The sequence below is a fragment of the Zosterops lateralis genome (assembly GCF_965231275.1).
Source record: "Zosterops lateralis genome assembly, chromosome: 14".
Classification (NCBI taxonomy): Eukaryota; Metazoa; Chordata; class Aves; order Passeriformes; family Zosteropidae; genus Zosterops; species Zosterops lateralis.
Window position 1 is genome coordinate 2,553,858 of NC_139774.1, and position 22,962 is coordinate 2,576,819.

Here is a 22,962-nt window from a genome sequence, read left to right on the forward strand (position 1 = left end):
GAGAGCAGGATAACAAAACACAGAGATGGTGTCATAGAGACCATGTCCAGTGCTCTACTCCTTCTCAAGGTGATGTCAGAACAACTCCAAATGACAATGGCATTGATCTCCTGTTGTGATAGAACAACTCAATCATTGACAAGCACCCCAACATAAAGGAGGAAAACTCTTTCGTTGTTGTTGTTTATTAGGGATTTTGGTGCTTGCTTGGTTGATTGAGTTTATTCTTTGTTGGGAAGTTTCCAGGGCTTTTGAAACAACATGTCTCCTGATACAAATATTCCAAGAACATCACAACAAGCCAGTGTACATCATTCCAGTTCCCTGGCCAGGAATGCAAGTCTACAACCATTCTATCAATGACACCACAGAACACCCATACAGATGATATTATATGTGCTGTGCTCAGCAGACTCCCTGTAGTTGACTCTTCTTGTTTTCTACCACTTCAGCTATTCTGGAGGGAAATCTGAATCACCTGCAAGTTCTGCCACTCTCTTGACATGTTGGACATCTGTTTGTAGACACTGTAACGGGATATCTCTAATGACAATGAGCATTGATTTCATGATGTGATGGAAAAGAATAAATGCTGATGACCACAGCAATGTAAGGGATAATATCCATACAGGTATTTTTGTGTGATTTTTAAGAGAACGTTTCCATATAATTCACATCTCTGCCACTGGTGATACCAATATTGAAAGAACGCTGAGACAGGCAAGTGTCTGTCTCCAGCCATGAACAGAAGTACATAGAATGATTTCGAACGGGGAGGGGGTTGTGGAAAACAAAATTCTTTCTCTTACACCGACCCTGAATTTCCAACCCCTGCGTAAGCAGTTTATAATGCTGTCTAGAAAACCAACACACTGAGAAAAGAAGACAGGAAAAGTCCAATAAAGCCTTGCCAAGTACTATAAAAAATGTTCTGGGAGAATCAATGTGGAAAAATTGCACCTCGGAGCACTATAATAAAACCGTGATGCTTCAATTGTAACCTTTCAACACGTCACTTGCACTGAGTAGGAAGAGGAGACAGATTTTGACAATGCTGATAACGGCACAATCCCCAGTCAGGAAAGGCAGTTAAATGGTACATGGTGCCTGGGGGATTGTCACCGCCACATCCTGAGCGTCTTCACGTGAGGTCTGCGTGACCGGCTTCAGCAATCTCGGGTTAAAATGCTACACCCCAGCGAACAAAAGCGTTGTCAGCGGAGGTATTACCACAATCAACAGATATTTCTTTCTACGGGAGAGCAGACATAGGAGAGAACAACTCTCGCTCAAAGCAGAAAACCTCAGCCACGGTCCCTAATTCGCGGCGGGATGCCGGAAGACATTTCCCCAGCTCAGTAACAGCTGCGGAACGTCTGAAAGGATACGGTGGAAAATTGAAAGATGCCGGTAAAATTTTAAAGATCCAGCCAACATCACACTGCCCTCAGCCCGTGCGGGCGGAGCCACGCTACAAACAGGAACCGCAAAGGGGCGGGAGACACTTGGGAGAGGGAGGAGAGAAGGGGTAAAGGCGAGCAAGGCAGAGCCACTGACCGTGTCGAGGAGAGCGGAGGGCTCCGGCTGCGTGTCCTTGGGCGCGGGGCCGGGCGGCGGCGGAGGGAAGTTGGGGCTGAAAACCATGAGGTCGCTCTTGGCCGCGCCGTCGGCCACGCACAGGCTGCGGCTGTGGCGCTGCGAGTACGACCAGCTGCCCACTTCGCTGGCGCACACCAGCGTCGTGGGCCCGGGCCCCGAGAGCACGGCCGCCCGCGGCGCCCAGCGCGACGCCCCGTAGAGCACCACGGCCAGCAGGAAGAGGCTGGACACGGCGCAGATGGCCACCACCAGCCACACGTTGGTGGCCGCGCCGGCCGCCCCGGGCCCCGGCTCCGCGCCCGCCGCCGCCCGCGACGACGACGACGCCGAGGATCCCGCGGCCAGCGCCGCCTCGGCCGCCTCCAGCAGCGACACGCTGAGCGTGGCCGTGGCCGAGCGCGCCGGCTCGCCGTGGTCGCGCACGACGATCAGCAGCGTGTGGCGAGGCCCGTCCGCCTCGTCCAGCGCCCGCGCCGTGCTCACCTCGCCGCTGTAGAGCCCGACGCGGAACGGGCCCTTGGCCCGCGGCTCCCACAGCTCGTAGCGCAGCCACGCGTTGTAGCCCGAGTCGGCGTCCACGGCGCGGATCTTGGCCACCACCTGCCCCGCCGGCGCCCCCCACGCCGCCCACGCCCACAGCGTCTCCGACACCGGGCCCGCCCCCGCCAACGCCAACGCCGCCTCGGCCGCCGCGCCGCCCGCCTCCGGCGCCGAGCCCGCGGGCGGCAGCAGCGCCGGCGCGTTGTCGTTCTCGTCCAGCACGAAGAGCTGCACCGTGGCGTTGCCGCACAGCGGCGGCTCGCCCGCGTCCACCGCGCGCACCTCGAACTGCAGCACCTGCAGCTCCTCGTAGTCCAGGGGCCGCAGCGCCCACAGACGCCCGCTCTCCGCGTCCACCGACACGTAGCTCGACGCCGGACGCCACCCGCCGCCCGCCGAACCGGCCCCCGACCACGACGACCACGACGCGGCCGCCGCGCCGCCCTCCCACACCGAGTAGCTGACGCGCCCGTTGCCCGCCTCGTCCGGGTCCCGCGCCCACAGCCGCGCCAGCTCCGCGCCCGCCGCGTTGTTCTCCCGCGCCAGCACCGTGTACACGGCCTGCGCGAACGCCGGCGCGTTGTCGTTCACGTCCGACACCGGCACCCGCAGCCCGCGGCTGGCGCGCAGCGCCGGCGCCCCGCCGTCCTCCGCACGCACCTCCACCTCGTACTCCGACACCCGCTCCCGGTCCAGCGCCTCGCGCAGCACCAGCGAGTACGAGCCCGCGAACGTCGCCTCCAGACCGAACGGCGACGCCGGCCACACCCAGCACCGCACGCGCCCGTTCGCCCCCGAGTCCCGGTCCGACACGCTCAGCAGGGCCACCACCGTCCCCACCGACGCGTCCTCCGGCACCGGCACCGACAGCGACGTCACCCGCACCTCCGGCGCGTTGTCGTTCACGTCCAGCACCTCCAGCTCCACGTTGCAGTGACCCGACAGTGGCGGTGTCCCCTTGTCTTTACACTTCACGTGTACGTCGTACAAAGTAATTGCCTCAAAGTCCAGGCTACCCTTCAGTCTGATCTCCCCAGTGTTCGCATCAATGCTGAATATATCCAAGGCAGAGGGTGGAACCACGGTATCAATTTCGTAAACCACTTCTCCATATATTCCCAAGTCCAGATCTGTGGCGTTCACTCGCACCACGAGCGTCCCCTCTAAAGCGTCTTCTGGCAAAACTACGTTATACACGGACTGGTTGAACTGGGGCGCGTTGTCATTTACGTCCAGCACCGAGATCAGCAGCTCCATTGTCCCTGTCAGGGACGGCCGGCCCCCGTCACTCGCCGTCAGCACCAACCGGTGCACGGGAATCGTCTCGCGGTCCAGCGGTTTTGTGAGTACCAGAAATAGGGACTTACTGCGAGAGTTACTGTTCCCCTCGGCTATTCTGAAATGCTCGCTGGGGCTGAGTGTGTACGAGAGCTGCGCGTTCGCTCCGATATCCGCGTCCGACGCGCCCTCCAGCGGGAAACGAGACCCGAGAGGGGAATTCTCCGATAAACTGAGGTTTTTTCGGGCGGCGGGGAAGACGGGGGCGTTGTCGTTGATGTCGGTGACCTCCAGCTCCACATGGAAGACGCGCAGCGGCCGCTCCAGCAGCACCTCCAGGCGCAGCGCGCACGGCGCGCTCTTGGCGCACAGCTCCTCCCGGTCCAGCCGCGAGCTCACCAGCAGCGCGCCGCTCGCCCCGCTCACCTCCACGCTCGCCCGCCGGCCCTGCGCCACCAGCCGCAGCCGCCGCGCCTCCGCCTCGCCCGCCTCCAGCCCCAGGTCCTGCGCCAGACGGCCCACCACCGTGCCGGCCTTGGCTTCCTCCGGCACCGAGTACCGCACCTGCCCGCCCGCCAGCGCCCAGGCCGCCTGCAGCACCAGCACCCGCAGCGCCGCGCACCGACGCTCCCCCATCGCCGCTCGATCGCCGCCGCTCGATCGCCGCCGCTCCGGCCGCCGCCGCTGCGTGTGCCGGCCCCGGCCCGGTCCCGCACGGCTCCCCGCCGCCGCCCGCACGCCCCGGCTCTGCTGCCCGGCCCGCGCCGCCCCCCCGCGCTCACAGCCGGGCTCTCCGCCGCACCGGGGCGGAGCCGCCCACACGCCGTTCCCGAGCCTGCAGCGACACCGTGCGCTGCTCCGCCGCCTCACACGCTCCGCCACAGCCACTCGGCCGCAGCTCCGTCACTGCCGTGCCCTCTTCACTGTCCTGCTCGTCTCTCTCTCCTTTTTTTGTTTTTTTCATCGACCTTCCTTCTATTCCTTTTCTTCTTTATTCCGCTTTTTTATCTCTGTTCTTTTATCTTTCATTTAGGTATTTTTAATATTTTTCCAGTTACTCTTTTTCACGTTTCTCTTTTCTTTTCTATTTTTTTTTTCTTGCTTCCATTTCTTCGTTTTTCTTATCTTCTGCTTCCTTCTTCTCTTCTTTCTCTTCCTTTTTCTTGCCTTGCCTGTTCAATTTTTACTGCCCTTCCTTTTTTATTTCCATTCGTCTCTTTCATAACTCTGCTGCCAAGCTGCTGGTGACTCCCGATGCCTCTGATGATCGAGTCATTGATCAATGTTGGAGCTGTGAGCTGTAATTGCAGAGAATCATCTCCTTCGCACGGGACAGTAGCCAACGGAAAGATCACAGGAGACCAACTTCCCTCTGCATAAGAAGAGATCGTCGGTCTATCCTGGTAATCGCCTTGAGATAGTCCCTCTGGATTTCTCTTTCACAGCTTCCTTCCTTTATTCCTTTCTTCTTTCTTCTTTCTCTCTTTCTCTTTTCCACGTCATCCCACTTCTTTGTGCGCAGAGATAACATTGCTCTATGCCAGCAAACTCATTTAATCTTCCATCTTTCCTTTCTTCTTGTTCTCCAAATTGCTTTTTCATTCTTTCATTGTTCTATTTTCTGTTCCCTTTTCCTTTGCTTTTCCTTGTCATTCCCTCGCCGTCTGTTCTTCCCTCTTTGCCTACTCTCTTTCTCTTGTAATACACTATTTACTACAAGACTTCATCACTCTCACCACGGAGTGCAGCCACACCGTTACACAAAACCTCTTATTCCTCTTCCTCATCACTTCTCATCGAGCCTTGCACAGGCTTCCTCAGCACCGAGGATACAGTGGTCCTCGGCAGCAGAGAGCACGTAGAGAAAATGGTGGTGCATGCCCATAATCTCCTCTGTCATCCTTTCCTTCCTTTTTTGTCTCTTTCTTCTTTGCTTGATTTTTTATCCGCAGAGATTTGTTTTCCTTTCTCCTCCATTATTCTTTTACTTACCTTTCTTTTCTTTCTCCTCCTTTTTCTTTCATGCCTCACACTACCCTCCTCGATTCCTCTTCTCTTCTGCCACCATACTTTTTATTTCCCTTTTACCAAAATGTTTTTTAAGCAAAATGATTTTTAAATGTCTACACCATCCTCTTCATGCATCAGAGACCTGACCTTGGATGGGAGAGCTCATGGGGACCTTGCATGTCTCCGGAGGAAGAACAACTCTCCTGATTTCCTCCTTCAGAAAAACTCAAGTAAATACATTGTCCCTACACCTCCTGTCCCCTTCCCTCCCCATCAGGAAAAAAGCCACACTCCTCAGACTCCACTCCCCTCCCGGACCAGCAAATAACACAGCAAGGCAATAACAGGACAAAGAACAGCTCTACTACACCAGAAAAAAGAACACATCTCCCTTGGAAGCAGAAAATCAAACCCCAAGGACTTCGACATCATCAGTGCAAACAGGCTCCAATGAGCACAAACATTCCATGAAATTCTCTCACTTCAGAACTCAAATACATCACAGCCCAGCACACCATTCTGTCATGAACACTGATAAAGCACACTGCAACCACAGTGCCTAAGGATTCTTCCTGCATTTCAATGAAGAGCTATTCTTCCTGCCTCATTCTCCACCTACTTGATGAATGACAAGCTCTTGATTCTCCTCCCAGGCAGAAAAGCTCTGCCAGAAAGAACACAGCAAGAACTTCCATACTCAGGGCCATTAGCCCCCAAGCCATACCTCTCACTCAATACCATGATCCACCCAGAAACACAAATCAACCTAAACCGAGAGCATTTTCCCTGTAAAAATGCTCTCCACTCCCAAGACATCTATTCTGAGAAATGCATCAGAGGCCCCCCTCCATCTCTGCTTGCTGCCAACTGCTCAAACCATGCTGGAAGAAGCAAGAAAGAAATGAGAGCAGACTGTGCTCCAATCTGGGACGTATAAAATATTTCAGGTTGGAAGGAAGCCACAAGGATTGTTGACTCCAACTCCCAATCCAGACACATTTGGTCAATACTAGATGCAGATATCACAACTAAAGAGGCACAAAGGTACAGCTATCTCTCAGGCTCATCTTCTTCACCAAGAAGCCACTTACCTGTAGCATCACTCATTGCTTCTTCAGAAAAGAAATATTCTCAGAGCAGGAAACTGGTTCTAACACTAACAGAGACTATTGGGAACTATGGATAGAAAATAATTTTGTGCATTCTAGAAAAGCCTTGAAATCATTGGGCAAAGCACAGTGCAGTTGTGTCATGGGGGAGGGGCACCATCAAGCTCAGGAAGGACATTGTCTCAACATCAACCTCAGCTCAGGAGCATGGAAAAGTCATCCTGCACTCTGGGGGAAAACTACCCAAATGTTTGCAACCAGACAGCTGCCAAAACTCAGTATCTCATATTATCTGGTACTACCAACACATTGCTAACATGAGAGACAGAAAAACACAACTGAGACTTTGGTAAGAAGGGAGAAGAAAGACAAATAATGAAATTCCACTGTACTGGAATGCATGAAGGAAACAACGAGGCATAAGGATATGCAGAACTTTTGGAGGACTGGAGAAATCTCAGGTATAAGTAATGTCTGTGGAGCCTCTTCTTGATATTTTCTACTAGAATCCTCTGTCTCACACCCCGGGAAAAGGCAACTCCACTGAAGCACACATTCTCCAGTCCTTCAACAAAGACACAGATTGTTCTATGGATCATCACCCACCGACAAGACCCTTCCCTGCTCAAGGCCATTCTCATCACATGCCCAGGCCATCCCTTGTGCCACTTGCAGAATCTCTTTCACAGTAACACAAAACCTGCTATAAGAATGTCCTTTGCATATCCTCACCTTCCCTTACAATTGGCACAAGGAACATCTGGAGGGACAGGAAGCCCCCCCCTCTCTGGCAGATTCTTCTCATCTGCCTACACTTCATGCTTGATGCCTTTTCAGCAATCTCTGGTGGAAACACCACAGAACATAAGAAATGACTTCTGAAGAACTTGATGACATAAAGGCATGTCAGTTGTCAGCCCAGTCCACATGGATTTTGCACTTGGAGAGAATGAGAGCAAATGCCAAAGCACAAGCACACCCCATCATATCAGCTGGAAGGGAGAATTTGTACCCTCGAGAACCACAACTGGGGTGCTCTGATGGGATTTGTGTGTAAGTCAGACATCAGAATCAGACACCTGTGACAACAGGAAACATAACTTCTACCAAGGGGAAATTTTCAAGTCCACAAATATGGGAGGCTGAATGAACAGAAATGACATCCACATTATCATGGGCCCCTAAAAATTAGCCTCAGGAGGAGCAAGGAACCATCATGGAAAGTTCTGTAGCTGTGGAAGCTACTATAGATGCCCACCACTATACAAAGACAGGAGACTGAAGTGCTGCCCTCCTAGAAAAGGTTGTCCTAAACAGGAATCAAGAAGTCCATTGGGAATTAGTCAGCAGTCGGCAGGCCACACCCTCTGCACCAATGCCTTGTCTGCCTCAGGCAGCAGCAGCACAAGGAATGTCTCTGGTGGGAAATGTTCAGAACATCAAAGGACGTGATGGGCATTAAACTCCCATGGAATTAACTCAGTACCCAGAAGGCCTTCAACTCCATACCTTTAGGAGCCCAGGAATGGATCTTGGGAAGGAAACCTGTGCCCATCCTGCCTCGTCATTTTCCCCAGGCATCCCCCATTCCCTACTCTGGGACGTGTTCTCAAGACAAGAACATCAGCTCACATTCCTGCCTTCTATGACACGGCCCACACTCTTCCCAAGGATTTCCAGCTCCCACAGACTGTGAGGTCACACTTCATATTGTGACATGGTCAGGGCCTGCTCAGCACCACTGCCACGTTCACCTCATCTCCCGTGGCCTCCCCAGTCTCAGATGGAAACATCACATTGCAGAATGCTATTTATAGAGGTGATGTCAGGACCATTCTAACGGCAATGGCCATTGACAGAATGCTGTGAAAGACCAACTCAAACGCTGAAAAATACATTAGTGCCAACAATGATACCTACTGCACAGGAAAATGTGGTGTCGGGTATGGGTCGAATTGTTTGGGTCGTGGGGTTTGTTTGTTTGTTTGCTTATTTTAAGAGGGTTTTAAAAGTTTTTTTTAATGGTGTGACTGTTGATGCAAATATTACCATAACATGAAAACAGGACAGTGTATGGTTATGCCACCTCACTGCACAATCCAGCTGCAATCCACTTCAGAAAGGCAAGACAAAAAAGAGAAAACATACACTTCAGGTCACACTCCTCGGCTTGCACACTTTCTAGTGGAAAATAGAATAAAATTATACTTAGAGAAAGAAGATAAGAAAAGTGATTAAGAGCTTCCCTGTTTTCACAGGGACTCTGCTGAGCCAAGCAAATGGGAGAATTACACTACTGAGGAGGGAGAACAGCGAGGTCAAAATTGTCATCTTGTATCACCTCCCTTATGGAAGAGAGTCAAAGAAGAGCACAAAGTTATTAATAAAAACCACATTAAATACCAGAATGATCAGAGTCAGCAACAGTAACAGCACAGTAAAGAGTACCTGGAGGACTCTCTCATGACATGGTGCATGTCTTCCCTGGGACTTTCAGTTCCATCAGAAAACTCTCATTTCTCAAGCTCAGCCTTGATATCAGGAAATGGCCAGGGCCTGCACAATGCCACAGCCACATTCACCTCTCCAACCCCTCACTGCCTCCTTCACCTCCACAGGGCTCACTGCAGCTTTTGCAGACTATTGCCAGCAATGAGAGCAGGATAACAAAACACAGAGATGGTGTCATAGAGACCGTGTCCAGTACTCTACTCCTTCTCAAGGTGATGTCAGAACAACTCCAAATGACAATGGCATTGATTTCATGTTGTGATAGAACAACTCAATCATCGACAAGCACCCCAACATAAAGGAGGAGAACTCTTTTGTTGTTGTTGTTTATTAGGGATTTTGGTGCTTGCTTGGTTGGTCAAGTTTATTCTTTGTTGGGAACTCCCCAGGGCTTTTGAAACAACATGTCTCTTGATACAAATATTCCAAGAACATCACAACAAGCCAGTGTACATCATTCCAGTTCCCTGGCCAGGAATGCAAGTCTACAACCATTCCATCAATGACAGCACAACCCCTCATACAGATGATATTATATGTGCTGTGCTCAGCAGACTCCCTGTAGTTGACCCTTCTTGTTTTCTACCACTTCAGCTATTCTGGAGGGAAATCTGAATCACCTGCAAGTTCTGCCACTCTCTTGACATGTTGGACATCTGTTTGTAGACACTGTAACGGGATATCTCTAATGACAATGAGCATTCATTTCATGATGTGATGGAAAAGAATAAATGCTGATGACCACAGCAGTGTAAGGGATAATATCCATACAGGTATTTTTGTGTGGTTTTTAAGAGAACGTTTCCATATAATTCACATCTCTGCCACTGGTGATACCAATATTGAAAGAACGCTGAGACAGGCAAGTGTCTGTCTCCAGCCATGAACAGAAGTACATAGAATGATTTCGAACGGGGAGGGAGTTGTGGAAAACAAAATTCTTTCTCTTACACCGACCCTGAATTTCCAACCCCTGCGTAAGCAGTTTATAATGCTGTCTAGAAAACCAACACACTTAGAAAAGAAGACAGGAAAAGTCCAATAAAGCCCTGCCAAGTACTATAAAAAATGTTCTGGGAGAATCAATGTGGAAAAATTGCACCTCGGACCACTATAATAAAACCGTGATGCTTCAATTGTAACCTTTCAACACGTCACTTGCACTGAGTGGGAAGAGGAGACAGATTTTGACAGTGCTGATATCGGCACAATCCCCGGTCAGGAAAGGCAGTTAAATGGTACATGGTGCCTGGGGGATTGTCACCGCCACATCCTGAGCGTCTTCACGTGAGGTCTGCGTGACCGGCTTCAGCAATCTCGGGTTAAAATGCTACACCCCAGAGAACAAAAGCGTTGTCAGCGGAGGTATTACCACAATCAACAGATATTTCTTTCTACGGGAGAGCAGACATAGGAGAGAACAACTCTCGCTCAAAGCAGAAAACCTCAGCCACGGTCCCTAATTCGCGGCGGGATGCCGGAAGACATTTCCCCAGCTCAGTAACAGCTGCGGAACGTCTGAAAGGGTACGGTGGAAAATTGAAAGATGCCGGTAAAATTTTAAAGATCCAGCCAACATCACACTGCCCTCAGCCCGTGCGGGCGGAGCCACGCTACAAACAGGAACCGCAAAGGGGCGGGAGACACTTGGGAGAGGGAGGAGAGAAGGGGTAAAGGCGAGGAAGGCAGAGCCACTGACCGTGTCGAGGAGGGCGGAGGGCTCCGGCTGCGTGTCCCTGGGCGCGGGGCCGGGCGGCGGCGGAGGGAAGTTGGGGCTGAAAACCATGAGGTCGCTCTTGGCCGCGCCGTCGGCCACGCACAGGCTGCGGCTGTGGCGCTGCGAGTACGACCAGCTGCCCACTTCGCTGGCGCACACCAGCGTCGTGGGCCCGGGCCCCGAGAGCACGGCCGCCCGCGGCGCCCAGCGCGACGCCCCGTAGAGCACCACGGCCAGCAGGAAGAGGCTGGACACGGCGCAGATGGCCACCACCAGCCACACGTTGGTGGCCGCGCCGGCCGCCCCGGGCCCCGGCTCCGCGCCCGCCGCCGCCCGCGACGACGACGACGACGACGACGCCGAGGATCCCGCGGCCAGCGCCGCCTCGGCCGCCTCCAGCAGCGACACGCTGAGCGTGGCCGTGGCCGAGCGCGCCGGCTCGCCGTGGTCGCGCACGACGATCAGCAGCGTGTGGCGAGGCCCGTCCGCCTCGTCCAGCGCCCGCGCCGTGCTCACCTCGCCGCTGTAGAGCCCGACGCGGAACGGGCCCTTGGCCCGCGGCTCCCACAGCTCGTAGCGCAGCCACGCGTTGTAGCCCGAGTCGGCGTCCACGGCGCGGATCTTGGCCACCACCTGCCCCGCCGGCGCCCCCCACGCCGCCCACGCCCACAGCGTCTCCGACACCGGGCCCGCCCCCGCCAACGCCGCCAACGCCGCCTCGGCCGCCGCGCCGCCCGCCTCCGGCGCCGAGCCCGCGGGCGGCAGCAGCGCCGGCGCGTTGTCGTTCTCGTCCAGCACGAAGAGCTGCACCGTGGCGTTGCCGCACAGCGGCGGCTCGCCCGCGTCCACCGCGCGCACCTCGAACTGCAGCACCTGCAGCTCCTCGTAGTCCAGGGGCCGCAGCGCCCACAGACGCCCGCTCTCCGCGTCCACCGACACGTAGCTCGACGCCGGACGCCACCCGCCGCCCGCCGAACCGCCCCCCGACCACGACGACCACGACGCGCCGCCCTCCCACACCGAGTAGCTGACGCGCCCGTTGCCCGCCTCGTCCGGGTCCCGCGCCCACAGCCGCGCCAGCTCCGCGCCCGCCGCGTTGTTCTCCCGCGCCAGCACCGTGTACACGGCCTGCGCGAACGCCGGCGCGTTGTCGTTCACGTCCGACACCGGCACCCGCAGCCCGCGGCTGGCGCGCAGCGCCGGCGCCCCGCCGTCCTCCGCACGCACCTCCACCTCGTACTCCGACACCCGCTCCCGGTCCAGCGCCTCGCGCAGCACCAGCGAGTACGAGCCCGCGAACGTCGCCTCCAGACCGAACGGCGACGCCGGCCACACCCAGCACCGCACGCGCCCGTTCGCCCCCGAGTCCCGGTCCGACACGCTCAGCAGGGCCACCACCGTCCCCACCGACGCGTCCTCCGGCACCGGCACCGACAGCGACGTCACCCGCACCTCCGGCGCGTTGTCGTTCACGTCCAGCACCTCCAGCACCACCTTGCAGTGGCCCGACAGCGAGGGGGTCCCCTTATCTGTCGCCTCTATTTGTATCTCATATGAACGAATGTCTTCATAGTCCACGGTGCCCCCCAGACGAATTTCCCCCGTCCTCTCATTTAAAACGAAAATGTTTATCCCCTTTTCAGGGTAAATATTGCTCATACTATATGTCACTTCGCTATTACTTCCCAAATCCGGGTCTGTCGCATTCACCCTCGCCACAAGCGCTCCCTCTGTAGCGTTCTCTGACAGGTGCACTGTATATACGGACTGGTTGAACTGGGGCGCGTTGTCATTCGCATCCAGCACCGAGATCAGCAGCTCCATTGTCCCTGTCAGGGACGGCCGGCCCCCGTCACTCGCCGTCAGCACCAACCGGTGCACGGGAATCGTCTCGCGGTCCAGAGATTTCGTGAGTACCAGAAACAAGGATTCTCGGTAGACTTCACTCCGGTGCAAATCCAGAGAGAAATGCTCGCTGGGGCTGAGTGTGTACGAGAGCTGCGCGTTCGCTCCGATATCCGCGTCCGACGCGCCCTCCAGCGGGAAACGAGACCCCGGCATAGTGGCCAGTTCCGCAATGCTGAGGTTTTTGCGGGCGGCGGGGAAGACGGGGGCATTGTCGTTGATGTCGGTGACCTCCAGCTCCACATGGAAGACGCGCAGCGGCCGCTCCAGCAGCACCTCCAGGCGCAGCGCGCACGGCGCGCTCTTGGCGCACAGCTCCTCCCGGTCCAGCCGCGAGCTCACCAGCAGCGCGCCGCTCGCCCCGCTCACCTCCACGCTCGCCCGCCGGCCCTGCGCCACCAGCCGCAGCCGCCGCGCCTCCGCCTCGCCCGCCTCCAGCCCCAGGTCCTGCGCCAGACGGCCCACCACCGTGCCGGCCTTGGCTTCCTCCGGCACCGAGTACCGCACCTGCCCGCCCGCCAGCGCCCAGGCCGCCTGCAGCACCAGCACCCGCAGCGCCGCGCACCGACGCTCCCCCATCGCCGCCGCTCGATCGCCGCCGCTCGATCGCCGCCGCTCCGGCCGCCGCCGCTGCGTGTGCCGGCCCCGGCCCGGTCCCGCACGGCTCCCCGCCGCCGCCCGCACGCCCCGGCTCTGCTGCCCGGCCCGCGCCGCCCCCCCGCGCTCACAGCCGGGCTCTCCGCCGCACCGGGGCGGAGCCGCCCACACGCCGTTCCCGAGCCTGCAGCGACACCGTGCGCTGCTCCGCCGCCTCACACGCTCCGCCACAGCCACTCGGCCGCAGCTCCGTCACTGCCGTGCCCTCTGCCGTCTGTCTCCTTCTATTCTTATTATTTTTCTTATCTCCTTTCCTTTATCGCTTGCTATTTTTGCTTGCAGAGGTTCATTTCCCTCTCTCGTCCTCGACTTCCTTTCTTCCTTCCATTTTTTCTCTTCGGTTTTCATCGGTTTTCCTTTCACTTATCTTACCTTCTCTTTCGTCCACATTTTTCCATTCTCTTTTATTGTTGCACCTCCTGTTCGTTGTCCGTTTGATTTATTGCCCCGTGCTACTCTTTAAGCCATTTCTCCTTCGTTTCCAATCTTTGCTCTTTTTTACCCCCGTTAGGAATCCGCCAGTTCCCCTCTGCGCCACGTTGGAGACCATCGAAGTCGGTGTTCTCAGCGCTAACTACGGTATATCAGCACTCATTATGGTATGTCAGCGCAAATTATCTTATATCAGCGCCCTGCCACGGTGCTCGAACCTGGAGAAGGCTGTTAGGCACCATCTGCTCAGCTTCTAAACATAGGGTCGGTGCCTGCAGATCAGGTCCCTTTTCTTCCTGCTTTTTTCTTCCATTCTCTTCTTTGTTCCTTTCTGTCTTGCTCCCTTTCTGTCTCACTTTTTCCTTGTGTAGCCGCTTTCATTGATATATCCTTTTCTCCTTCGTTTTCTTCTGCTATTCTTTTTTTTTTTTTCTCTCTTTCCCTTCTGTTTCCCGGTTTGATTTCCTATGTCTTCTTCATGTTCTTAACAGTCCTATTTTGTACGTCCTCCTCCTCATTTTGTTTCCTTATCTCTTATGTCCTTCTATTTTCATTACTAATATTCCTTCCAAATGTTCCTATAATACTCTCAATGAACATGTCCTTTGGAAAAAGTTCTCATTCCTCTTCCTTGCAACGATTCCTTCCATTGTTCCTTTTATTCCATTTCTTCTTTGTCCTTTTTCCTTTTTCTTCTCCCATTTTATCATCTTGTTTTCTTTTTTCCTTTTTTTTTTTTTTTCTTTCTCTCCTCGCTGTGCAGTCTTTCCCTCTCCTTGTCTGGTGCTCCCATCCTTGTATTTTCTATTATTATTTCCACTTAAGGAAATGTTTTGAAAACAGTTACACCACCACGTCATGAAGCACAGACATTCCCTTTAGCAAAAGGGCACTCACAGCTCTCATTCCTCAGGACAGGGAATAGTTTTCTTTCTTTGCTCCACTACCAAGCACCTGCAGCTTCCACTCCCTTCACGATCAAAGCCACATTTGGAGCCTTCAGTCATCCCAACGACCCAAGAAATAAATCGACAAAGCAATCACACCGTAAGGAGCAGCTTTGTTACACCAGAGAAGAACCCACCCATTCAGACATCTAATACAAAATACGCTCCACAGTCTAAGTGACCCAAGGGAGTCTCTCCTTTGCAAAATCAAACCCATCAGACCACAGCATGATAAGCCTTCGAGAATGCTAACTCAAACAAACAAAGAGAAAAAAGCAGGATGACACCACATTCCGAATTTCCTGGACAATTCGGCCTGACTAATTTTGCACACGCAGAGGTATTAAAGAAAAAATCACCACGGCATTGTAACTGAAAGCATCCTCTGCATGCCCAACACATCGACTCCTAGAAAAGCATTAACGTCACCTCTCCATCTGTCTTTGCTGCCCCCTCCTCACCCTGTGCCAGGAAGCAGCAGAATCGAAGGAGAGCACACAAAGGTGCTGCAAACTTACAGGCATTTTAATTCAGGCAATACTCAGTCGATCCAACATGAAGATACCACACCTGAACAGGAACCAAAGTACATCTTGTCTCACACACAGCCTCCTCTGGCAGCAGTAACTCACCTGTAGCATCACTGGTTACTTCTATAGAAAACGAAACTCATGGACCCGGAGTATCTCTTTGAAGGGACAGTGTCCCCTAATGCCAGCTAGAAGACCAACACCAGGGAGATGACTGATGCAACGCCCCAAGAAAGGCTGGCAGAACTATACAAAGTTCAAAATGTCTTCTGGTTGACCAACAAAATTCCATATCAAAGACAAAGGATTAAAGGCATGGATGGCAAGTCACTTTATACGCTGTAATATCCCAGGGAACAACACAAAGCAAGAATACTCAGAACTGCTGGAGGTCCTCAAAGGATCCCACAAGAGCAGCACAACGTGGTGAGAGTTTTCTCAAGGCTTTCTATTGGCATCCACTATCACCCAAAGGCATGGGAAATGAGATCTCCACAGCTAACCAGACATTCTCCAGTTCCTCCACAATGACACACACCGTGTTCTACTCAGCAGATTCATTTTCCTGGGAAAACACTCCTCCAAACTCAAATTCACCCTCCCCATCACACAGACCCAGGCCCTATTTAGTGCCACATGCAGGATCACTGCCAAAATATCCAACATTGCTCAACCTCAGCAAATGCTCTGCCTGGAAACCCCACTCTGCACAGAATTCAGGCCCTTGTACTTCCTCTTCTTCCTTCATGGTAATCACAAAAGAAATATGGAATGTCTAAATGCATCTGGCAGGCTCTTCTCGGCTACATGATCTTCAGCATGAATGCTTTGCTCCTTTTCAAATGGCTCAGGTGGAAATGCCAAAGAACTGGACATTATAGTTCATAAAATTTCTGTGATTAGAACTGCGACTTCTCTGAACCCAGTCCAAACAGATTTATTTCTTCAAGAGAACACAGCAAGAGCCAAAACACAAAACCACCTGCAGTGTCAACCATGTAGGACAACTTGTTGCACATGAACTGGGTTAATCAGGCAGGTTTAGGGTGTTCTTGCAAATATCAGAATCATCCACATGTGACATCAGGACACACCATCTCTACTGAGGCCACTTGTGCAGTGCACAGGAAAAGGAAGTTGAGCACATAAAGACTATAAATCCTTGTAAATCCTACCTGAGGAAGAGCAAGGAACCATCACAGGAAAATCTACAGCTGTGGAGACTACTGTGGAAGCTCATGCTACACAAGGACAGCAAGTTCAAGCATTCCCCTCCCACAACACCTTGAACCTGAACAAGTTGTTTCATCAGACAACACTCAGCACTCTCCATCTCACCAGCTCTTACCAACACGTGGCCTACAGCAGGCAGGCAGCAGCAGAAGAGACAGTCTCTGATGGAGAGACTCATAACTGCAAAGGACATTGTGGACATTTCAGTATCACACTCTCATCTCGTTATCAGGAAGGCCTCCCACTCCAAACCCTTAGGACCCGGGAAAGCATCCCCAGCAAGAACACTCTGTTCCCATCCTCTCTCACCCTTGCCTGTACAAATCCTTCACTCCTCACCCTACTCTGAGACCTGTTCTAAAGACAAATGATGACTCATGATATTTTCCTATTACACGATCCATGGTCTCCCCAAGGATTTTCAGTTTCCCCACACAAGTCTTTCTGCTGCTCATGGTCACCCTTCCCATCACAAAAGGACCAGCCCTACTCTGTACAACAGATCACAGTTTCCTTTCCTACCACAAAGCTCAACATGACCATTGCTTATCCTTCCCAGCAATGACACACCATAAAAATCCACGCATGGTGTCATCAACACCGTGTATGGCAGACGTTCTGCCGCTGACACCTCATGCTTTGTACTGCTTCTCTATGGGAATTCTGTTTCCAAAGGTAATATTGGAACCTCTAAACAGCAATGGCATGGATTTTGTGCTCCAAGAGAAGAACCAAAACTGTGGAGAAGACGCTAATAAATGATTCTGCCTGTGTAAGAGAATGTTATATAAGAGCTGGTAGTTAAAGGTGACTCTTTGGTGTTGGGGGCTATTTCTTTTTTTGTTCATACAGAAGGGAAGACTTCCACGTTTAGAGTCGTCTTAAGTCTTGATCATTGATGTGACAATTGATGCAAATTTTGGGAGAACATCAAAGAAGGAGAGTGTACTTCACAATGTGGCTCTGGACAGGAATATAAATCCACTGGAATTCGGGCAGGAGTAAAACAACAAATAAATTTCCCTCTTGAAACACACATACCTTGGCTCTTCTCCCTGAATAGTTTATATTTTATACACTCTTCTCCCTGAAGAGCTTATACTCCTAACCAGAACAACATGATACGTGCAAAAAGATCATAGGAATATTATTGAAAATCTTTGCCACAACTAACCAACGTTTCTAAATGAGTCTCATAGGAGAACAGTAATAGAGAACTTTTGTCCTTGAATATACACTTTTCACCCTTCATTACACCTTCACATATAACTTTAATTAAAGAGGAGGAGGGCAGTTTTCAGTGAAAAGACAAATGAACACCAGCACAGACAACAGTCAACAAAGGCAATCAGGGGGAACATATCGCCTGCGAGTCTGTCACAGCCACAGCCCGACTGTCCTGAACCCCTTCCCCCAGCTCGGGTGGAAATGCTGCACATCAGCATCAGAACCCCCTTGATGTCTGCAAATCTCACACCTCCGGCCACTGCTCGTCGCACATGACAGCAATTCAATTCTACAGCAGAACAACTCACATTTACAGCACCAACCCTCAGCTGCCTACAGTAACTGCTCGACGGTGCTGCCACACCGACATTCTGGACCCTCCTCAGAAAGAGCGGGGGCTCCGGCGAGGACACGGGGACAGATGCGAGGGTGGAATCGGCGCCCTGAAGCACCCGCTAATTACCCACCGTCCCTAAGCCGGGGGAACTGAGCCCGGCTTCCAACAGCAACTACCCCGAGGGCGGATGAGAAAGAGCAGAGAAGCGAACGAAGGAAGGACCACTGACCGTGTCGAGGAGGGCGGAGGGCTCCGGCTGCGTGTCCTTGGGCGCGGGGCCGGGCGGCGGCGGAGGGAAGTTGGGGCTGAAAACCATGAGGTCGCTCTTGGCCGCGCCGTCGGCCACGCACAGGCTGCGGCTGTGGCGCTGCGAGTACGACCAGCTGCCCACTTCGCTGGCGCACACCAGCGTCGTGGGCCCGGGCCCCGAGAGCACGGCCGCCCGCGGCGCCCAGCGCGACGCCCCGTAGAGCACCACGGCCAGCAGGAAGAGGCTGGACACGGCGCAGATGGCCACCACCAGCCACACGTTGGTGGCCGCGCCGGCCGCCCCGGGCCCCGGCTCCGCGCCCGCCGCCGCCCGCGACGACGACGACGCCGAGGATCCCGCGGCCAGCGCCGCCTCGGCCGCCTCCAGCAGCGACACGCTGAGCGTGGCCGTGGCCGAGCGCGCCGGCTCGCCGTGGTCGCGCACGACGATCAGCAGCGTGTGGCGAGGCCCGTCCGCCTCGTCCAGCGCCCGCGCCGTGCTCACCTCGCCGCTGTAGAGCCCGACGCGGAACGGGCCCTTGGCCCGCGGCTCCCACAGCTCGTAGCGCAGCCACGCGTTGTAGCCCGAGTCGGCGTCCACGGCGCGGATCTTGGCCACCACCTGCCCCGCCGGCGCCCCCCACGCCGCCCACGCCCACAGCGTCTCCGACACCGGGCCCGCCCCCGCCAACGCCAACGCCGCCTCGGCCGCCGCGCCGCCCGCCTCCGGCGCCGAGCCCGCGGGCGGCAGCAGCGCCGGCGCGTTGTCGTTCTCGTCCAGCACGAAGAGCTGCACCGTGGCGTTGCCGCACAGCGGCGGCTCGCCCGCGTCCACCGCGCGCACCTCGAACTGCAGCACCTGCAGCTCCTCGTAGTCCAGGGGCCGCAGCGCCCACAGACGCCCGCTCTCCGCGTCCACCGACACGTAGCTCGACGCCGGACGCCACCCGCCGCCCGCCGAACCGCCCCCCGACCACGACGCGGCCGCCGCGCCGCCCTCCCACACCGAGTAGCTGACGCGCCCGTTGCCCGCCTCGTCCGGGTCCCGCGCCCACAGCCGCGCCAGCTCCGCGCCCGCCGCGTTGTTCTCCCGCGCCAGCACCGTGTACACGGCCTGCGCGAACGCCGGCGCGTTGTCGTTCACGTCCGACACCGGCACCCGCAGCCCGCGGCTGGCGCGCAGCGCCGGCGCCCCGCCGTCCTCCGCACGCACCTCCACCTCGTACTCCGACACCCGCTCCCGGTCCAGCGCCTCGCGCAGCACCAGCGAGTACGAGCCCGCGAACGTCGCCTCCAGACCGAACGGCGACGCCGGCCACACCCAGCACCGCACGCGCCCGTTCGCCCCCGAGTCCCGGTCCGACACGCTCAGCAGGGCCACCACCGTCCCCACCGACGCGTCCTCCGGCACCGGCACCGACAGCGACGTCACCCGCACCTCCGGCGCGTTGTCGTTCACGTCCAGCACCTCCAGCACCACCTTGCAGTGGCCCGACAGCGGGGGCGTCCCGTGGTCTCTCGCCTCAATACGAAAATCAAATATACTGACTTCCTCGAAGTCCAGGGCTGCTGTGAGGTGAATTTCCCCTGTCTTCGGATTAACGGAAATCACATCTCTTCCACTCAAGGGAACGAAACTGGTTGCAGAAAAGGTTATTTCACTGTTAAGTCCCTCGTCCGCATCCGTGGCGTTCACTCGCCCCACGAACGTCCCCACAGTAGCGTTCTCTGGTACCTGCAGTTTATACACGGACTGGTTGAACTGGGGCGCGTTGTCATTCGCGTCCACCACCGAGATCAGCAGCTCCATTGTCCCTGTCAGGGACGGCCGGCCCCCGTCACTCGCCGTCAGCACCAACCGGTGAACGGGAATCGTCTCGCGGTCCAGAGATTTCGTTAAAACTAGTTCAGGAACAAGATTTCGCTCGTCCGACTTTTCTAAATCCAGAGAGAAATGCTCGCTGGGGCTGAGTGTGTACGAGAGCTGCGCGTTCGCTCCGATATCCGCGTCCGACGCGCCCTCCAGCGGGAAACGAGACCCAGGAGGGGAATTCTCCGATAAACTGAGGTTTTTTCGGGCGGCGGGGAAGACGGGGGCATTGTCGTTGATGTCGGTGACCTCCAGCTCCACATGGAAGACGCGCAGCGGCCGCTCCAGCAGCACCTCCAGGCGCAGCGCGCACGGCGCGCTCTTGGCGCACAGCTCCTCCCGGTCCAGCCGCGAGCTCACCAGCAGCGCGCCGCTCGCCCCGCTCACCTCCACGCTCGCCCGCCGGCCCTGCGCCACCAGCCGCAGCCGCCGCGCCTCCGCCTCGCCCGCCTCCAGCCCCAGGTCCTGCGCCAGACGGCCCACCACCGTGCCGGCCTTGGCTTCCTCCGGCACCGAGTACCGCACCTGCCCGCCCGCCAGCGCCCAGGCCGCCTGCAGCACCAGCACCCGCAGCGCCGCGCACCGACGCTCCCCCATCGCCGCCGCTCGATCGCCGCCGCTCGATCGCCGCCGCTCGATCGCCGCCGCTCCGGCCGCCGCCGCTGCGTGTGCCGGCCCCGGCCCGGTCCCGCACGGCTCCCCGCCGCCGCCCGCACGCCCCGGCTCTGCTGCCCGGCCCGCGCCGCCCCCCCGCGCTCACAGCCGGGCTCTCCGCCGCACCGGGGCGGAGCCGCCCACACGCCGTTCCCGAGCCTGCAGCGACACCGTGCGCTGCTCCGCCGCCTCACACGCTCCGCCACAGCCACTCGGCCGCAGCTCCGTCACTGCCGTGCCCTCTACACTGTCCTGCTCGTCTCTCTCTCCTTTTTTTTTTTTTTTTTCACCGACCTTCCTTCTATTCCTTTTCTTCTTTATTCCATTTTTTTATCTCTGTTCTTTTATCCTTTATTTAGGTATTTTTAATATTTTTTTCCAGTTACTCTTTTTCACGTGTCTCTTTTCTTTTTTTTTCTTACTTCCATGTCTTTGTTTTTCTTATCTTCTGCTTCCTTCTTCTCTTCTTTCTCTTCCTTTTTCTTGCCTTGCCTGTCCAATTTTTACTGCCCTTCCTTTTTTATTTCCATTCATCTCTTTCATAACTCTGCTGCCAAGCTGCTGGTGACTCCCGATGCCTCTGATGATCGAGTCATTGATCAGTGTTGGAGCTGTGAGCTGTAATTGCAGGAAATCATCTCCTTCGCACGGGACAGTAGCCAACGGGAAGATCACAGGAGACCAACTTCCCTCTGCATAAGAAGAGATCGTCGGTCTATCCTGGTAATCGCCTTGAGATAGTCCCTCTGGATTTCTCTTTCACAGCTTCCTTCCTTTATTCCTTTCTTCTTTCTTGTTTCTCTCTCTCTCTTTTCCACTTCATTCCACATTTTTGTGTGCAGAGATAACATTGGTGTATGCCAGCAAACTCATTTAATCTTCCATCTTTCCTTTCTTCTTGTTCTCCAAATTGCTTTTTCATTCTTTCATTGTTTTATTTTCTGTTCCCTTTTCCTTTGGTTTTCCTTGTCATTCCCTCGCCGTCTGTTCTTCCCTCTTTGCCTACTCTCTTTCTCTTGTAATACACTATTTACTACAAGACTTCTTCACTCTCACCACGGAGTGCAGCCACACCGTTACACAAAACCTCTTATTCCTCTTCCTCATCACTTCTCATCGAGCCTTGCACAGGCTTCCTCAGCACCGAGGATACAGAGGTCCTCGACTGCAGAGAGCACGTAGAGAAAATGGTGGTGCATGCCCATAATCTCCTCTGTCATCCTTTCCTTCCTTTTTTGTCTCTTTCTTCTTTGCTTGATTTTTTATCCGCAGAGATTTGTTTTCCTTTCTCCTCCTTGATTCTTTTACTTACCTTTCTTTTCTTTCTCCTCCTTCTTCTTTCATGCCTCACACTACCCTCCTTGATTCCTCTTCTCTTCAGACTCTATACTTTTTATTTCCCTTTTACCAAAATGTTTTTTTAAGCAAAATGATTTTTAAATGTCTACACCATTCTCTTCATGCATCAGAGACCAGCTCTTTGATGGGAGAGCTCATGGGGACCTTGCATGTCTCCGGAGGACGAACAACTCTCCTGATTTCCTCCTTCAGAAAAACTCAAGTAAATACATTGTCCCTACACCTCCTGTCCCCTTCCCTCCCCATCACGAAAAAAGCCACACTCCTCAGACTCCACTCCCCTCCCGGACCAGCAAATAACACAGCAAGGCAATAACAGGACAAAGAACAGCTGTACTACACCAGAAAAAGAACACATCTCCCTTGGAAGCAGAAAATCAAACCCCAAGGACTTTGACATCATCAGTGCAAACAGGCTCCAATGGGCATAAACATTCCATGAAATTCTCTCACTTCAGAACTCAAACCCATCACAGCCCAGCACACCATTCTGCCATGAACACTGAAAAAGCACACTGCAACCACAGTGCCTAAGGATTCTTCCTGCATTTCAATGAAGAGCTATTCTTCCTGCCTCATTCTCCACCTGCTTGATGAATGACAAGCTCTTGATTCTCCTCTCAGGCAGAAAAGCTCTGCCAGAAAGAACACAGCAAGAACTTCCATACTCAGGGCCATTAGCCCCCAAGCCATACCTCTCACTCAATACCATGATCCACCCAGAAACACAAACCAACCTAAACCCACACAATTTTCCCTGAGAACATGCTCTCCACTCCCAAGACATCTATTCTGAGA

At 54.6% G+C, this 22,962-nt stretch overlaps 3 protein-coding genes across 4 annotated transcripts in view; all 3 read right to left on the reverse strand.

The window, feature by feature from the left end:
• LOC310915189 (protocadherin alpha-2-like) overlaps positions 1-22,375 on the reverse strand; it is a 126,407-nt gene extending 104,032 nt beyond the window's left edge. For both annotated transcript variants that reach the window (XM_083871900.1, XM_083871896.1), the window contains exon 1: positions 18,262-22,375. In XM_083871900.1, the coding sequence (XP_083728026.1) occupies positions 18,262-20,748 (2,487 nt within the window). In that variant the 5' untranslated portion in view covers positions 20,749-22,375. The remainder of the gene's footprint in view (positions 1-18,261) is intronic.
• On the reverse strand, positions 1,356-4,890 carry LOC310914949 (protocadherin alpha-13-like; the record flags this gene model as incomplete). The annotated part of the gene is made up of 2 exons (XM_083871466.1): positions 1,480-4,890; positions 1,356-1,376 (listed from the first exon to the last, which is right to left on the reverse strand). The coding sequence occupies exons 1-2, from the start codon at positions 4,051-4,053 to the stop codon at positions 1,356-1,358; spliced, it is 2,595 nt and encodes an 864-aa protein (XP_083727592.1). The 5' UTR covers positions 4,054-4,890.
• LOC310914950 (protocadherin alpha-2-like) lies at positions 10,545-13,914 on the reverse strand (the record flags this gene model as incomplete). Its single annotated transcript, XM_083871467.1, has 2 exons — positions 10,669-13,914; positions 10,545-10,565 (listed from the first exon to the last, which is right to left on the reverse strand). Exons 1-2 carry the CDS (start codon positions 13,246-13,248, stop codon positions 10,545-10,547), a joined length of 2,601 nt encoding a protein of 866 aa, XP_083727593.1. The 5' UTR covers positions 13,249-13,914.
• Positions 22,376-22,962: the final 587 nt, after the last annotated feature.